Raw genomic sequence first — 15,580 nt, forward strand, 5'->3', positions numbered from 1 at the left:
AATAATTTACTTTACGATTGTAGCATGTTTTCCTGATTGATAAAAATTGATATTCCATGAAAAACAGAATTTGAGTATTATGAGATAACATGAGCATCGTCTTGACGATTACTGTGTAGGTATTCAGAAAATTGCATGTTCTAATTGTTTTTCTTTCTTTCCCATTATAAATAAAAATTTGATAACAGTAATAGTTAATCTTATTTTCTTTGTTCTTCCTGAGTGAATGAGAATAATAGAATATTATATTATTGTTAGGGAAGCGAAATACTATACGGAAGCGAAACATGGACCATGAAAAGGAAAGATGAAAAACGAATTCAAACAGCAGAAATGAAGTTCCTCAGAAAAACAGCTGGATATACCAAGTGGGACCACAAAACAAATGAAGAAATCTTACAATCACTAAAAATCAAACCAATTAATTACTACATAAGACAGTATAAACAAAAATGGCTAGAACATTTAAATCGAATGGACAACAGCAGACTACCAAAAATATTATACAGATACAAAATAAGTGGAAAAAGAAGAATCAGAAGACCAAGAAAGAGATGGCATGAGACCGGAACAGGCCACATGGCCTATATTCCATGATAGGAAGAAGAAGAAGATTATTGTTATGTAACTATTGTTATTATCAATATGCTGTTATTATAGAATAACAGTTTACATTATAATAACACAATAAGTTTTCTGATATAAATTGATAGGTACATGAAAAAAGTCCCTTTATCCCACATTTAGTAATACAGTAATGCCTTGCAATTCGACAGTTGAATTTCATGGGCCGCTGCATGCATGTGAATGGAATTGTGCAATGCCATTTGTTATTTGTCATTTCTTGTTGGGGTGTGTTTCTTTGCTCGTGTTGTTTGTGCTAATTTTCAATTCCTAATTTTTCAGAAAGTAAAAATTTTGTGCGTCTGCAGTTATTATTATTATTGTTTTCAGTGAAATTTAAGAATCGGTCCAAAGAGAAGTGAACCGGAGAATAATTCAGGAAAGAAGCATACTTGGTTGAGCATAGAGAAGAAGAAAGAAATTGTAGATAAAGTGCAGAAAGGTAGAAAAATTACAGATGTAACTCAAGAGTATGGCATTCCTAGGTCAACTGTGGCAACTTTTTGGCAACAGAGAGAGAAGATTATGAGTGCTGGGGTGTCTGCTGGTGCAATGAAGATTTCTGACAAGAATAGATCTTCAATCAATGAAGAGATGGAAAAGGTGTTTATCACCTGGATTAGAGAAAGACAGATGAAGGGAGATCCGGTAATTCAGGCAATGATCTGTGAGAAGGCTAGGTTAATTTTTGAAGAATTGAAGAAGAGAACTCCAGGATGTACCTCAGATCAAACTGAGGAATTCAAAGCAAGTTGAGGCTGGTTTCACAGATTCCAAGGTAGAACAGGTATCCATAGTGTTCTCAGACAGGGGGAAGCTGCTAGTGCAGATAAAGAGGCTGTAGAAAAGTTTGTGAAAAAATTTGAAGATTTATTCAGGAAGGAAAGCTACCTGCTACAGCAAATTTTTAATGGGGATGAAACTGGGTTATTTTGAAAGCGCTTGCCAAATCGAACTGACATCACGCAAGAAGTGAAGCTCCCAGGACATAAGCCTATGAAAGATAGGCTCATCTTGTTATTGGCATCAAATGCAAGCGGAGACTTTAAACTAAAGCCACTTCTGGTCTACCACTCAGAAAATCCTCAGTGTTTTGGGAAGAAATCATTAAGTCCAAACTGCCAGTGATGTGGAAATCCAATGCAAAAGCCTGGGTAGACCAGCAAGTTTTCAAAGATTGGATTTTTGAGGTGTTTGCCCCGCGTGAAGAAGTTCCTCACTGACAACAATTTTCAAAGAAATTGAGAACACAGCGAGTTATGTCAAGGAAATCTAGCAAAATAACAAGCATCTGCATTCAAATTTTGTAGGTTTGGGAAAGGCACATGAGATAACTAAGAGTGTTAAAAAAACAGTAATAGTCCCAAGACACTATAATAGTATATGACATAAATGGAAGATTAGGCATTTTGAAGAACAGCTACATTCAGGAGCTGGTACAAAGATAAATTTTATTCTGATTAATGGTAGGAGATGTGTGAATTTTGAGTGAATTTCAGTTTTTATGATAGCCTCATTAAGCTGATAATCTGAATCCAATCTTTGCTTCCCAAATTTTAAAACCTTACACTTTGCTATATTGAACCTACTCATTCAACCAATCTATTCAAGTTCTCTTGCAAAACTATAACATCTGCTCTACTCATTGCATTTCCAAATTTTACATCATCTCCACACAATTGTATATCACCATTCAAGCTTCCTAATACCATTTACATAAAAAAATAAAATAAATAAATAAATAAAAAAAAAACAGTAATAGCCCCAAAACAGACCTCTAGGCCACACCACTAGTTACTTTCCCCTTTGGGATATAGCTCCTCCAACTTACTGATCTTATCAAACAGCAAATCTCTAGTTGAGTATACTAATCTACTATCCAACCCCCATCTGTTCCAATTTAATTACAGGCTTGTCATGTGGCAAGCTGGTGATTAGACCAATGCATTTGTCACTCTGTTAGAAAACATGATCTTCCTTGAACAAACCCATACTGACCATCAAGGAGTATTTTGCTGTTGTTAACCCAGTTTTGAATCTTGGGCCTAACTAACCTCTCTAGCACTTTAACCACAACTCCAGAAGCACAGACTGGCCTATAATTCAAAGCTATGGTCATATAATCTGTCTTATGAAATAGGACAGTTTTGTCTCCTTTCCACTTCTTTAGAACATAAGCCAATCTCAGACTCATGTTAAAGAGGTACATTAAAGCTGTTGTGCCCTGAAACATTTCTTCAAGACGTGGTGATATATCCTACATCAAATCCTACAGCCTTAATGATGTCCAGTTTATTTCAATTCCTTATACACATCTTTATGAATAATTAATTCAACATCAGGGTGCGCAGCAGCTAGGTTCTCATTCCTGCACTCATTAGTTTCCCCAATTGGTTAGTACATATTAGAAGAAACTAAAGCAGCTATCAACCAAACACAAGTGATTGAACTAAAATGCTCCCAAATTCCTGCCCTAAAGGATCCCACCTAGGGCCAGGTCTAAAAATAATATCATTTAATATTGAAGATTTCTCCAGTGTCAAGCAAGATCTCATTGCAAATATTTGCAGAGATAATAACTGTGATGTGCTCTGCCTGCAAGAAACTCACAGAGGGGAAGGTGCTGCAAGACCTTACATCAATGGTATGAAACTCAAAGAGATACCCCAATTATATATATTTACGAAAGAAAACTTAATTCCATTGACTCAATGAACAACAGAAACATTGAGATTACTACATTCACATTTAAAATTATCTCAATCACCTCAGTTTATAAACTGCCAGAAGAAGCTGTCTCCCTCCCCGACATCCTCCTCAGTAATAATGCATACATGACTAATGTTGTATTAGGTGACTTTAACAGCTATAGTATTAATTGGGGTTACACACACACAGTCCGATGAAGATGGAGAACTTGTTGAAAAATGGGCTGAAATCCTTTCTCTAAACCTGATACATAATCCAAAATTCCCTGCATTCTTTCAACAGTGGCAGATGGAAGCAAGGCAATAACCTTGACCTAATATTTGTTAGCTCAAAAATATCCAACATTTGTGTTAAAAAGGTTTTAAATCCCATTCCACAAACTCGACACAGATCTATAATGCTTCAATTCAACCCAGCCATTATGCCAAACACAGTCCCTTACAGACGACGATTTAATTTCAAAAAAGCTAATTGGAAGGGTTTCATGGAAGATCTTGACTGCTCCATAGAACCAGTCCCTCCAAACTCTCAAGAGTATCCTCAATTCATTTCCTCAAAATACTAAGGAAAATCTCCACCAAACACTTCCCCGAGAATGCCCACAAACTACATTCCAGGGCTTTCCAGTGACATACAAGCCCGGTATGCCAATTACTTACACCTTTAACACCAATCCCCTTCTCAGAGTGGACTATCCATGCAAGAGAAAAAATTTTTAAGATGGCAGAGGAAAGGCATTCCTCATGGAAAAAAGAAATTGAAGCCCTTGATATGACCCATATTAGCAGAAAAGGCATGGAACTTGATCAACAGAATTAGGAAGGATTTCACTAAGTCATACAAGTAACATCTAATCAAATTATTGACCAGCTGAGGTTAAATGGAATGAGGTTAAAAATTCCCTAAAAACAAAGAAAAATTCCTCAAAAATCATTCACAACTTTGCAAGAAAAAAACCTGCCTCTCACTCCCCTACTCACACCCTCTTTATACAGTTTCCAGGGATGACCTCTGGTTGTCCCCTGATCTCCCACTATTCTCGGTAAAACTTCTCCAGCATTGATCCTATAACAACCCCTTACCAACTTGTAGGTGTCTATCATATCTCCCCACTTCCTCCTGTCCACCAGACTCTGCAAATTACATCTTCTCAATCTTTCCTCATACTCGACATTCCAGAGGTCAGAAACTACCTTAGTCAGTCTCCTTTGGATCCTTTCCAACATCTCTTCATTCTTCTGAAAACCCGTGACCAAATCTGGGCACAATAGTCCATGTGTAGCCTTATCAAAGCCTTATACAATGTAACAAGAATCTCCCTACTTCTGCACATCAGTGTCCTCCGCATCATTCCCAGAAGCCTTTGTGTCATCTTCACAATTTTGGCGATGTGTCCACCTAAATTTTAGATCCTTATCCACTATCACATCACCCCCAGATCTCTTATTTCCTCTACCTCCAACAATATATTCTCACCAAGCATAAATTCTGCATCCAATCTTTGTTTTCCAAATTTTAAAACCTTACATTTTGCAACATTGAACTCGCATCCCCATTTCCGTGCCCAATCACTTGATCTATTCAAGTCTTCCTGTAAGGCCACAACATCTTCACTACACTTCATGGTTCATCCCAACTTTGCATCATCTGCAAACAACTGAATATCTCCATCCAAATTTTCACCTATATCATTAATATACAAGTTAAACAGTAATGGACCTAAAACAGACCCCTGAGGCACTCCACTAAGTGATTTTCCTTTTCCTGGATATCGCTCCCCCATACACAACTAGATGAAACCTATCAGATAGCCAGTCTCCAATCCAATGCACCAATCTAATATCCAATCACATCTTCTCTAGTTTGACTGTCAACCTATCATGAGGTACTCTATCAAAAGCCTTTGCGAAATCCAAGTATATTACTGTGTATCCTTTTCCTCTGTCCAAGGAAGGAATCATTTTATTGTAATAAATAATTACATTACTAAAACATGACCCCCTTCAGCAAATCCATGCTGTCCATCAAAGATAATACCATTGTTATCAACCCAACTCTGGATCCCAGTTCTCACAAGCTTCTCCAACAACTTAACCACAACATCTGACACACAGATAGGCCTACAGTTTGATGCTTGAGTTCGATCACCTCCTTTATGAAGTGGCACAATCTTGCCCTCCTTAGGAACTTGACCGAGTGCGAGACTCATATTAAAAAAATATGTCAAGGCAGATGTCAACTCCCTGACACATTCTTTCAGAATACATGGTGATATATTATCAAGTCCCACAGCCTTATTAACATCTAGTTTACTCAACTCCCCAAACACCTCTTGCTCACCTACAGTCAGTCTCTCCTCCCCATCATCAACTGCTCTCAATCCCTCCATGAAGTCACATTCACAAGATTGAAAGATCTTTATGAACTGTTCATTAAGTATCTCCACCACACATTCTGCATCAGCTGTCTTTATACCATTTTCTCCAACCAATGTCATATCGAAAGATTTCCTTAGGATTTTTTTTGGCTTCATTAGCTAACTGCTGTTCATACCTCTCTTTGGCTACCCTCACCAACCTCACCCTCCTTGCCTGGTCATTGTAGACCTCATGGAATTGGTTATTTCCACTTCTCTTATGATACCTCCTCAGTGCCCTCTTTCTCTGTATCGCATGTTTAATCTCTTTATTCATCCATCTCAAGCATACTTCATTTAACCTTCACACCCTTAGAATACATTTAGACATTGCATCTACTAAACAGGTTTTGAAAATCCACCAAGTTGCATTGATCTCTTTTCCAGCTAACACCTCATTCCATGCTATACCCGCAAGCTGTCTCCTGAGCTCTTCATAATCACCCCTCCACCACTTGTAGTTCCACATATACCCCTTTCTCACAGAGGTCCTTGCACTGCTGGCAACCACCCAGGTAATCACCTCATGATCACTCTCACCAATTGGTGGATGATTTGACACCTCATTTACAATTACATCCTCTGATGAGATGACCAAATCCAAGACCCTCAATCCTCGTGTGCCCTCTGTTACATACTGTCTGAGGTAGTTATCCCTCAAAAACTCAAGAAACTCATTTTCTTTACTTTCAGTTGCTATCTCATCATTCCAGTCTATATTGCCATAATTAAAATCACCCATAATGATCACCTTTTCTTATTTACTTGGCTAATTTGATTGTACATTTCATTATCACCACCATCCACATTACCTATTCTAAATCAACATCCCACCAAGTATTTGATTTCATTCACCTCCATCTCACACCACACTGCCTCAAAACCACTGGCACTATTTCCCTCTTGCATCTCCACTTTATATGGACATAACTCTTTCTCTATCATCAATAGCACTCCCCCTCCCTTTTTATCCCCCTCTGTCCTCGCGAAACACGTCATACCCTCCCATCTCTATTCCTGTTAGGATGTCCTCCTCTTCCAACCATGTCTCACTTATTCCAACAATCTTTGGGTGAACAGATGCGATTAGTGCAACCATTTCATCTGCCTTGTTTCTTATACTTCTAGCATTTGTATACAAACACAACAGTTCATTTCTGGATCTACAGCTAGTTCCACTGATACTACCACTCACTCGATGTGATCTCTCCATGCTCGACTGAGGTCATTTCCCTTTCTGCTTCTTCATTTTAAAACCCTTTTCAATTCCAACTGTTTCCTCTTGATCCCTGGTCATCCCATTCCTTTCCTGCCTACACATGCTCACCTCCTCTTGGAGCATCCACCTTTCTCATGCTGTGTACCCCTGTCCACCCTGAGCCTCCCCGTTTCCCTGCTCCTCTTGAACACCCATTCTCTCATTTTCTACTCATACCACTCACTTCCCCATTCATAATCAACTCTTCAATCTCTCCTCTCTTACTCTCCCGATCTTCCTCATCACTTCCCACTCGATCTGATTCATTCTCTCTATTCACTTCTCTACCTTCCGGCAGCAGTCTCTCCAAGCAACTCACACCATAACCACTCAAATGCAGTCCATCGCTCCCATACAGCTACTTCGTCCTTCAAACTCATTCCACACATTAACAAACTGTACTTCCGTCTCCTCACACATTTCAGCCAGCATATCATTCATAATCCTTGCGCTCTGCCTCATTTCACCACAGTCATACCTAAGCAACACGCTAACTACCCTTCCTGTCATGCTATTCTCTTTTATCCTTCTAAGCAGCCTCCTGATATCCATTCTGACACACTCTTTGTCCTCTCTCAAATCGTTCGTACCTATTAATACTGCCTCATATCCAATGCCTCAATCACTCTACTCATTTTAGCACCCGGAAAACATACCTTGTGCATTCTATCCTCCAGCACACCTTTAATAACGAAGTTGCCATACAACGCCACTCGCTCATCTTTCGTTAACTCTTTCATTCCATCATTATTTATTTTAATAGTTTTTACCTAAATTTTCTTAATTTCATTCCACATCCATTTCATTTCTTGCCTCATCCAATCCAATTGAACTTCCGAATCTTGCGACACATTCTCTCTATCATTCAATCTTTCTAACTCTCAACCCCGTCTTCTCACTTTCACTCTCATTCATCCTTCGTTTCTGTACTTTCAGTCCAACACACACCCAACTTTCGCTATCATTCTTCCCATTTTCACACTCATTCATCTTTCTTTGTTTCCGTACTTTCGGTGCAACATGCATCCAACTTTCGTTATCATTCATCCCATTTTCACACTCATTCATCTTTCTTTGTTTCTGTTCTTTCAGTCTAACATGCATCGAACTTTCATTATCATTCATTATTTTTTCACTATCATCCATTCTTTTGATTTTTTTCACTTTCGATTTCTGCATCACGCCATTTCTAGTTTCATTCGTTCTCTCAATTTCGTTTCCTTCCGCCGCTGTCAATTCACTTTTGTCCCTTTTAATATCCATTACGGTTTTCAAATCGCTCTTTTTGTTTTTTACTGATTTTTTAACATTTTTTCGCCTCTCTTTCTCACCAGCCTTCTCTTTCAAACGTGCACCCATTTTCCCCGCGACAATCTCGTTACTAACACTTTCTGTCATCAATTTCATATTTGCATTCATCCATTCCTCGTTCAGGTCACACTTTGCACATACCCTCCTTCCATCCTCACCAAATATCCACAAATCATTTATCTAATCGAAAGAATACATATAATAAGACCTCACACTTAATAAAACGACTGAAATCTAAATTAAAGTCATGGAATGACAATGCCACTGCCATTTTTTGCAGGTTACTAAGTCTAATAATAATGATTTCGTAATTAAGTTTTGACAAAAAAATCCCCCACACTAATAAAACCGGTAGCACACAATGTTCACAGCCTCTCTTACTCAAACAATTACGCATATATATTTAATTATTCCTAGAAAACTTATCCCAATTAGGAGCTCTTCTTATACATGTCACTGTGCTTAGGAAAATACCACTCTTTTTCATATGTAGGTCTTTGATAAATGCTGCCAAATGTGGTTTAAGATGACACCTTGATTTTTTAATAGCTTTGAAGGAACATGTGCACTGGGCATATTAAAGTAAGCTACACAGCTTACACACCTAACAAAAATTATATAGAATTTATTCAAAAACTCCAATATATTTCACCATATGTTATGAATATTACATGGACATCATGAGAGAGACAGACTGTTAACTACATTCAAAATATGAATCAAAATAATGAGTTGTAAATCATGCATATATTAGCTCATGTCTCAACTGCAGCTGAAGTATATGATATTACACTATTAGAGTTCAGTGCAGATGTTCCTTTAAAGTTATTAAAAAATCAAGGTGTCATCTTAAACCACATTTAGCAGCATTTATAATAATCATATACAAGAAACAAGTATTATTATTGTTATTATTATTACCACCCCAAGACCTCATGGAGTGGAAGACTCATCTGGGAGGTCCTTTTATCACACACACAGCTCATCATACCGTGTTTTAAACACATTCAAACTCTTTGCAGACACCACATTCTCAGGCAAGGCATTCCAATCATTCACAACTCTGCATGAAAAAAACCTGCCTCTCACTCCCCTACTCACACCCTCTTTATACAGTTTCCAGGGATGACCTCTGGTTGTCCCCTGATCTCCCACTATTCTCTGTAAAACTTGTCCAGCATTGATCCTATAACAACCCCTTACCAACTTGTGGGTCTCTATCATATCTCCCCACTTCCTCCTGTCCGCCAGACTCTGCAAATTACATCTTCTCAATCTTTCCTCATACTCGACATTCCAGAGGTCAGAAACTACCTTAGTCAGTCTCCTTTAGACCCTTTCCAACATCTCTTCATCCATCTGAAAACCCAGTGACCAAATCTGGGCACAATAGTCCATGTGTGGCCTAATCAAAGCCTTATACGACGTAGCAAGAATCTCTCTACTTCTACACATCAGTGTCCTCTGCATCATTCCCAAAAGCCTTTGTGTTGTCTTCACAATTTTGGAGATGTGTCCCCTAAATTTTAGATCATTATCCACTATCACCCCCAGATCTCTTATTCCCTCTACCTCCAACAATATATTCTCACCAAGCATAAATTCTGCATCCCATCTTTGTTTTCCAAATTTTAAAACCTTACATTTTGCAACACTGAACTCACATCCCCATTTCTGTGCCCAATAACTCAATCTATTCAAGTCTTCCTGTAAGGCCACAACATCTTCACTACACTTCATGGTTCATCCCAACTTTGCATCATCTACAAACAACTGAATATCTCCATCCAAATTTTCACCTATATCATTAATATACAAGTTAAACAGTAATGGACCTAAAACAGACCCCTGAGGCACTCCACTAAGTGATTTTCCTTTTCCTGGATATCGCTCCCCCATACACAACTTGATGATACCTATCAGATAGCCAGTCTCCAATCCAATGCACCAATCTAATATCCAACCCCATCTGCTCTAGTTTGACTGTCAACCTATCATGAGGTACTCTATCAAAAGCCTTTGTGAAATCCAAGTATATTATTGTGTATCCTTTTCCTCTGTCCAAGGAAGCAGTCACTTTATTGTAATATGTAAGTAGATTACTAAAGCATGACCTCCCTTTAGCAAATCCATGCTGTCCATCAAAGATGATACCATTATTATCAACCCAACTCTGGATCCTAGTTCTCACAAGCTTCTCCAACAACTTAACCACAACATATAGGTTGTTATAGGATCAATGCTGGAGAAGTTTTACAGAGAATAGTGGGAGATCAGGGGAGTACCAGAGGTCATCCGTGACACACACAGATAGGCCTATAGTTTGATGCTTGAGTTCGATCACCTCCTTTATGAAGTGGCACAATCTTGCCCTCCTTCCACTCCTTAGGAACTTGACTGAGTGCAAGACTCATATTAAAAAAATATGTCAAGGCAGATGTCAACTCCCTGGCACATTATTTCAGAATACATGGTGATATATTATCAAGTCCCACAGCCTTATTAACATCTAGTTTACTCAACTCCCCATACACCTCTTGCTCACCTACAGTCAGTCTCTCCTCCACATAATCAACTGCTCTCAATCCCTCCATGAAGTCACATATGAACTGCTCATTAAGTATCTCCACCACACATTCTGGATCAGCTGTCTTTATACCATTTTCTCCAATCAATGTCATCCTTCCATAATTATTCTTTCTTTTGCTGGCTACATATCGAAAGAACTCCTTAGGATTCTTTTTGGCTTCATTATCCCACTACTGTTCATACCTCTCTTTAGCTACCTTCACCAACCAAGTCACCCACCTTGCTTGTTCTTTGTAGACCTCATGGAATTGGTTATTTCCACTTCTCTTATGCTGCCTCCACAATGCCCTTTTTTTCTGTATTGCATGCTTAATCTCTTTATTATTATTATAAAATTATAATAATATTATAGTATATAATTATTATTATTATTTCCCTGACCTCCATGGAGTCACAAGACTTATCGTGGGAGGTCAATAATACAGCTATCATACCACTACTTAAAATCATTCACAATTTGCATGTTTGCCATCCTCTCAAGCATGCATTTCATGCTCTTACCACTCTCACCATGCAAAAAAACTTACTTCTTATCCTTTTAATCACCGCCTACTTTTGCAACTTGCAGGGATGGCTCCTTGTCCATGATGCTTTCCCTTGTTCTAACATATGAAAAATCTCCTGTGTTAATATGATAATAACCCTTCAACAGCTTAAATGTTTCGATTATATCACCCCCCCCCCCGCCGCCTTTGCCTTCTATTCACCAAACGCTACAGTCCACATGTCCTCAGTCTAACCTCATAATCAACATTGTTAAGTCCTGATATCATTTTTGTTTTCCATCTCTGCACCCTCTTCAAGATTACTTCATATCCCTTCAAATCTCAGTGACCAGATATGAAAATAAAAATCCAGACATGGTCAAAGCTTTATTTCAGTGTTTTCCAACGTGGGGTGTAAGCCCCCACAGGGGGGAAATTTGGATATTTGGAGGGCAATTAGAAAATGATGTTGCATTCATCATCTCATCACTGATATACTCAAAAAACTCACCATTATCAGCAATAAATTGTCGATGTTGCAACCCTGACTTTCCAAGAAAAAAGCTGACATCACTAGTACAGCAGTCAACATAAATACAGTATGAAGAAGAACTGTCAGAAAAGCAAAATGATGAGTCTATTAGAACTTTATTCAACATAAAAAGAACAATGGCATGTCTTTCTGACAAGACAGAAACAAAATACCGAAATTCAACCAGTTTTGCAAAAAAAATACTGTTGCCCTTCCCTTCGTCATATTTAGTTGAATATGGCTTTAGTGCTATAAATGACTTGCTACTGAAAAAATAAATCATCTGCATATCACAAACCATCGGGATTTCAGATTGAAAATGATTAAATTAGTACCTCAAATAAAAACTCTTTGCAGCAGACATCAAGCTCAAGGATTGTATTAACTTCGATTTTAATTTTCCTGAGTTCAGTTCGATTTATGTTTTATAATATACAAAGTGTAATATAAAATTTATATTCATTGAAGAAAGTCAAATTAAAAACAGTTTTACCTATGTTCCTTTTTTATTTAAAGTACATATTTATATTATACTTTTTCAGAACTTGGATGACTATTATGGGGGGACATCAAAATCTTTGAGGCATTGAGGTGGGGCATGATCCAAAAAACATTCGGAAACACTGCTTTATACAATGGCACCAGCACACTTTTATCTCACATGGTTAATGTTCTCCTCAACATTGCCACAGTTTTCTGAGATATCTTCACAACCTTTGCAATATGTCCTCGGAACTTTTAAATTTCTATCCCAAATTCCCTTGCTTCCTCTAATTCTTCCAGTATAACTCCACCAAGTGAATATGAAGCATCCCTTCTGTAAATCCTAAATTTTAACACTTTTCATTTAGTTTCATTAAACTGACATCCCCATGCCTTTTCCCAACTTTCCAGCTTGTTCAAATCCACTGGATGAGGCAAACAATCAGCACCATTACTAATAACCCTCCCAAGCTTCACATCATCGGCAAACAACTCAACATCTCCCTGTAGTTCTGTGACAATATCATTGACATAAAGATTGAACAGCAATGGCCCACAACTGAACCCTGTAGAACTTCACTTTTAACCTTCCTACTCTCTGATAATTCTCCCCCATACACAACTCCTTGATATCTATCAGAGAGCCAATCCACTAATCTGATATCCAAACTCATATGATGCAACATAAAAATCAACTTGTCATGTGCCATCCTGTCAAATGCCTTGGAAAAATAGGGGAAAAAATTGATAGCCTATGCTTCTCCCAACAATGTAAAATGCAAAATCACTAGCTACAAAACTTATTCATGAAAACAAAAGATTAACAGCAAAAAAAGAACAAAGAAATATGATCACTTCATAGCAAAAAATGGAAAGAGATATTTAAGATATTACAGTGAAGAGACCAAATACATACAAAGAAATATGAATATAGAGGGAAAAGGAAAAAAAAAATAGTGAATAATCAAAGGGGAGGGGGAAAAAAAACTTCTTTGACTTCTTCCTAAACTTATAGAAGTAGAAAATGCAAATGATCAACTATACAAAGGAAGAAATAACATACAATACTCCCAAGAAGCAATACATCAAATCAGGAAATTCTCCTGGAGAAGATAGAATAATATAGAACCTATTAAATACACTGGCCTTCTGAAACAATAGTAAATATTATTTAACAAAAAAAAAAAAAAATGTCATTATCATTCCAATAAATAAATATAAGAGGAAATTAGTGTAACTGTCATAACTACAGAAGTCTCCTAAATATTGGTTATAAGATTTACACACAAATATTAACTTGGAAACTTAAATCAAATATAGAAGACATACATTTTGAAGAACAAAATGGCTTCCAAAGCGTGTGATCATAGTTTTATATCAAATATCCTGATAGTAAAAGCAGTGTGAATTCATCCACATCTTTGTGTAGTCCAGATGTGGCCTTATTAAAGCCTTATATAGGAAAACAAGAACTTTTCTATCCCTGCTTGCTAGCATGTTCTTCAGTAACCATAAGCTAATGTGTTGTTTTGGCTGACTTCACAATATGCCCTCTAAACTTCAACATCCTGTCCACAATCCCCCTGCCCAGAGACATGGCCTCGGTTTCCTGCAGTTTTTTCATCAATGCAGTACACCACCACTTGTGATCTCACTTTCCCAAAGCGCATCACATTAAACTGGGCGTCTTGGATCACACTACTAGTCTATTTAAGTAATCCCACAAAGTCTCTATATCACTTTCATTTACCATCTCTCTTCTCAGTTTTGCATCATCATCAAAAAAAAAAAGTCATTTGCGTGGATCTGTGATCTTTATAAGTCAGCAATCGCAAGTTCGGAAAATTTCTAGAGATTGTTCTATTATTTGGCAGATTTAATATACAAACAAAAAAGGATTATTTATATCATATTCCTATGTAAAAATTAAACGGCTGGGTAAAATATAAAAATTAAACGTGCCTGGGTTGTTACTGTGCCTTATCGAAGGTGCACAATTACTGCAAGTTTGTATGCCATACCTGATTAAATAAGTTTGGGAAAAATCAAAAGAAACAAATAAACTTTGTGACTTAAAAACCGCTGAAAATATTTACCACAGAAATATTTGCATTAACCTAGGCATATTATCACACGTGATATCCGTTAGTTTATATAACAGACAGATTGGTGTGCTTATTTTACCTCATCTGTAAAAAGATGTATAGCCATTTCAATCTTTTCCTGGCTCTTTTATTATATGCATATCCGATCGTGGTTTATTTTGGGATATTTGAAATTAATGCCAAACAACACGATATCTTCTCATCTGCAACACGAGTTGAAACAATCAGGCTCACAGTGACACTCAGCGTGAACAATACAATTTCCGGGATGGAAAAGATAAAAGAAAGTGATAAATCGTTTTCCTAAGATAACGAACCATAGATTATTTAAAATGTTATGAATATGTGAATGTATAAAAAAATGGTTTAAAATTATAGTAGGATATTAAGGTCACAGAAAAATTTGTCGAAATAATGTCGAAAGTTGGAAGGGTGAGATCAGTGCCGGATTTACGTATAAGCTAAAAAAGCTACAGGTTTAGGACCTCGCAATCTGCCTGGGCCTCAAATAAAAAAAAAATAAAAAGACCAGCTGATGTAATTTAAAGCAGTTAGGGGCTTCTGGGTTTTGTACAGCTTAGGGCCTCAGCAAATCTAAATCCGGCCCTGGGTATAATCGTTCGATGCTGTTTTATGAAAGGAGTCCAAAGGCTCATCAAGGTACTCCAGAGACTCATCAAGGGTGTCACATAATAATAATAAATTTTGCTAATTATAAATGAAACTGAACAGATTTTTAATACACGAGAGACACAAACTGAGAATTTGAACAATTTGCTGATATAACTAAATGCGAAATTATATTCATGTATAACTTTGTCTACTAAATACAGTAAATCTAGGTTTCTGAATGGCTAATACATGATGAAAAGTGAGACACAAACCTCTCTCTCTCTCTCTCACATACATATATATGATATTCAGACTGTACGATCCCACTACTGAGTGTAGGCTAGTGCTATATTACTATTACTACAGGCAACTCCAAAGAGTCCTTAGACTCATCAAGAGAGGCCCTGAACATCATGTCCATCACAACTATTCGACATTCACACAGTATCTATCATA

At 37.3% G+C, this 15,580-nt stretch overlaps 1 protein-coding gene across 1 annotated transcript in view; it reads right to left on the reverse strand.

Moving 5' to 3' along the window:
* LOC150109762 (serine/threonine-protein phosphatase 6 regulatory ankyrin repeat subunit C-like) overlaps positions 1-14,700 on the reverse strand; it is a 336,489-nt gene extending 321,789 nt beyond the window's left edge. The window contains 1 exon segment of the mRNA XM_090396213.1: positions 14,592-14,700. Within this exon segment, the coding sequence (XP_090252339.1) occupies positions 14,592-14,618 (27 nt within the window). The 5' untranslated portion in view covers positions 14,619-14,700.
* Positions 14,701-15,580: the final 880 nt, after the last annotated feature.

Source organism: Typopeltis vanoorti, chromosome 1, assembly GCF_054136105.1.
Source record: "Typopeltis vanoorti isolate ZY-2024b chromosome 1, IOZ_Tvanoo_1.0, whole genome shotgun sequence".
Classification (NCBI taxonomy): domain Eukaryota; kingdom Metazoa; phylum Arthropoda; class Arachnida; order Uropygi; family Thelyphonidae; genus Typopeltis; species Typopeltis vanoorti.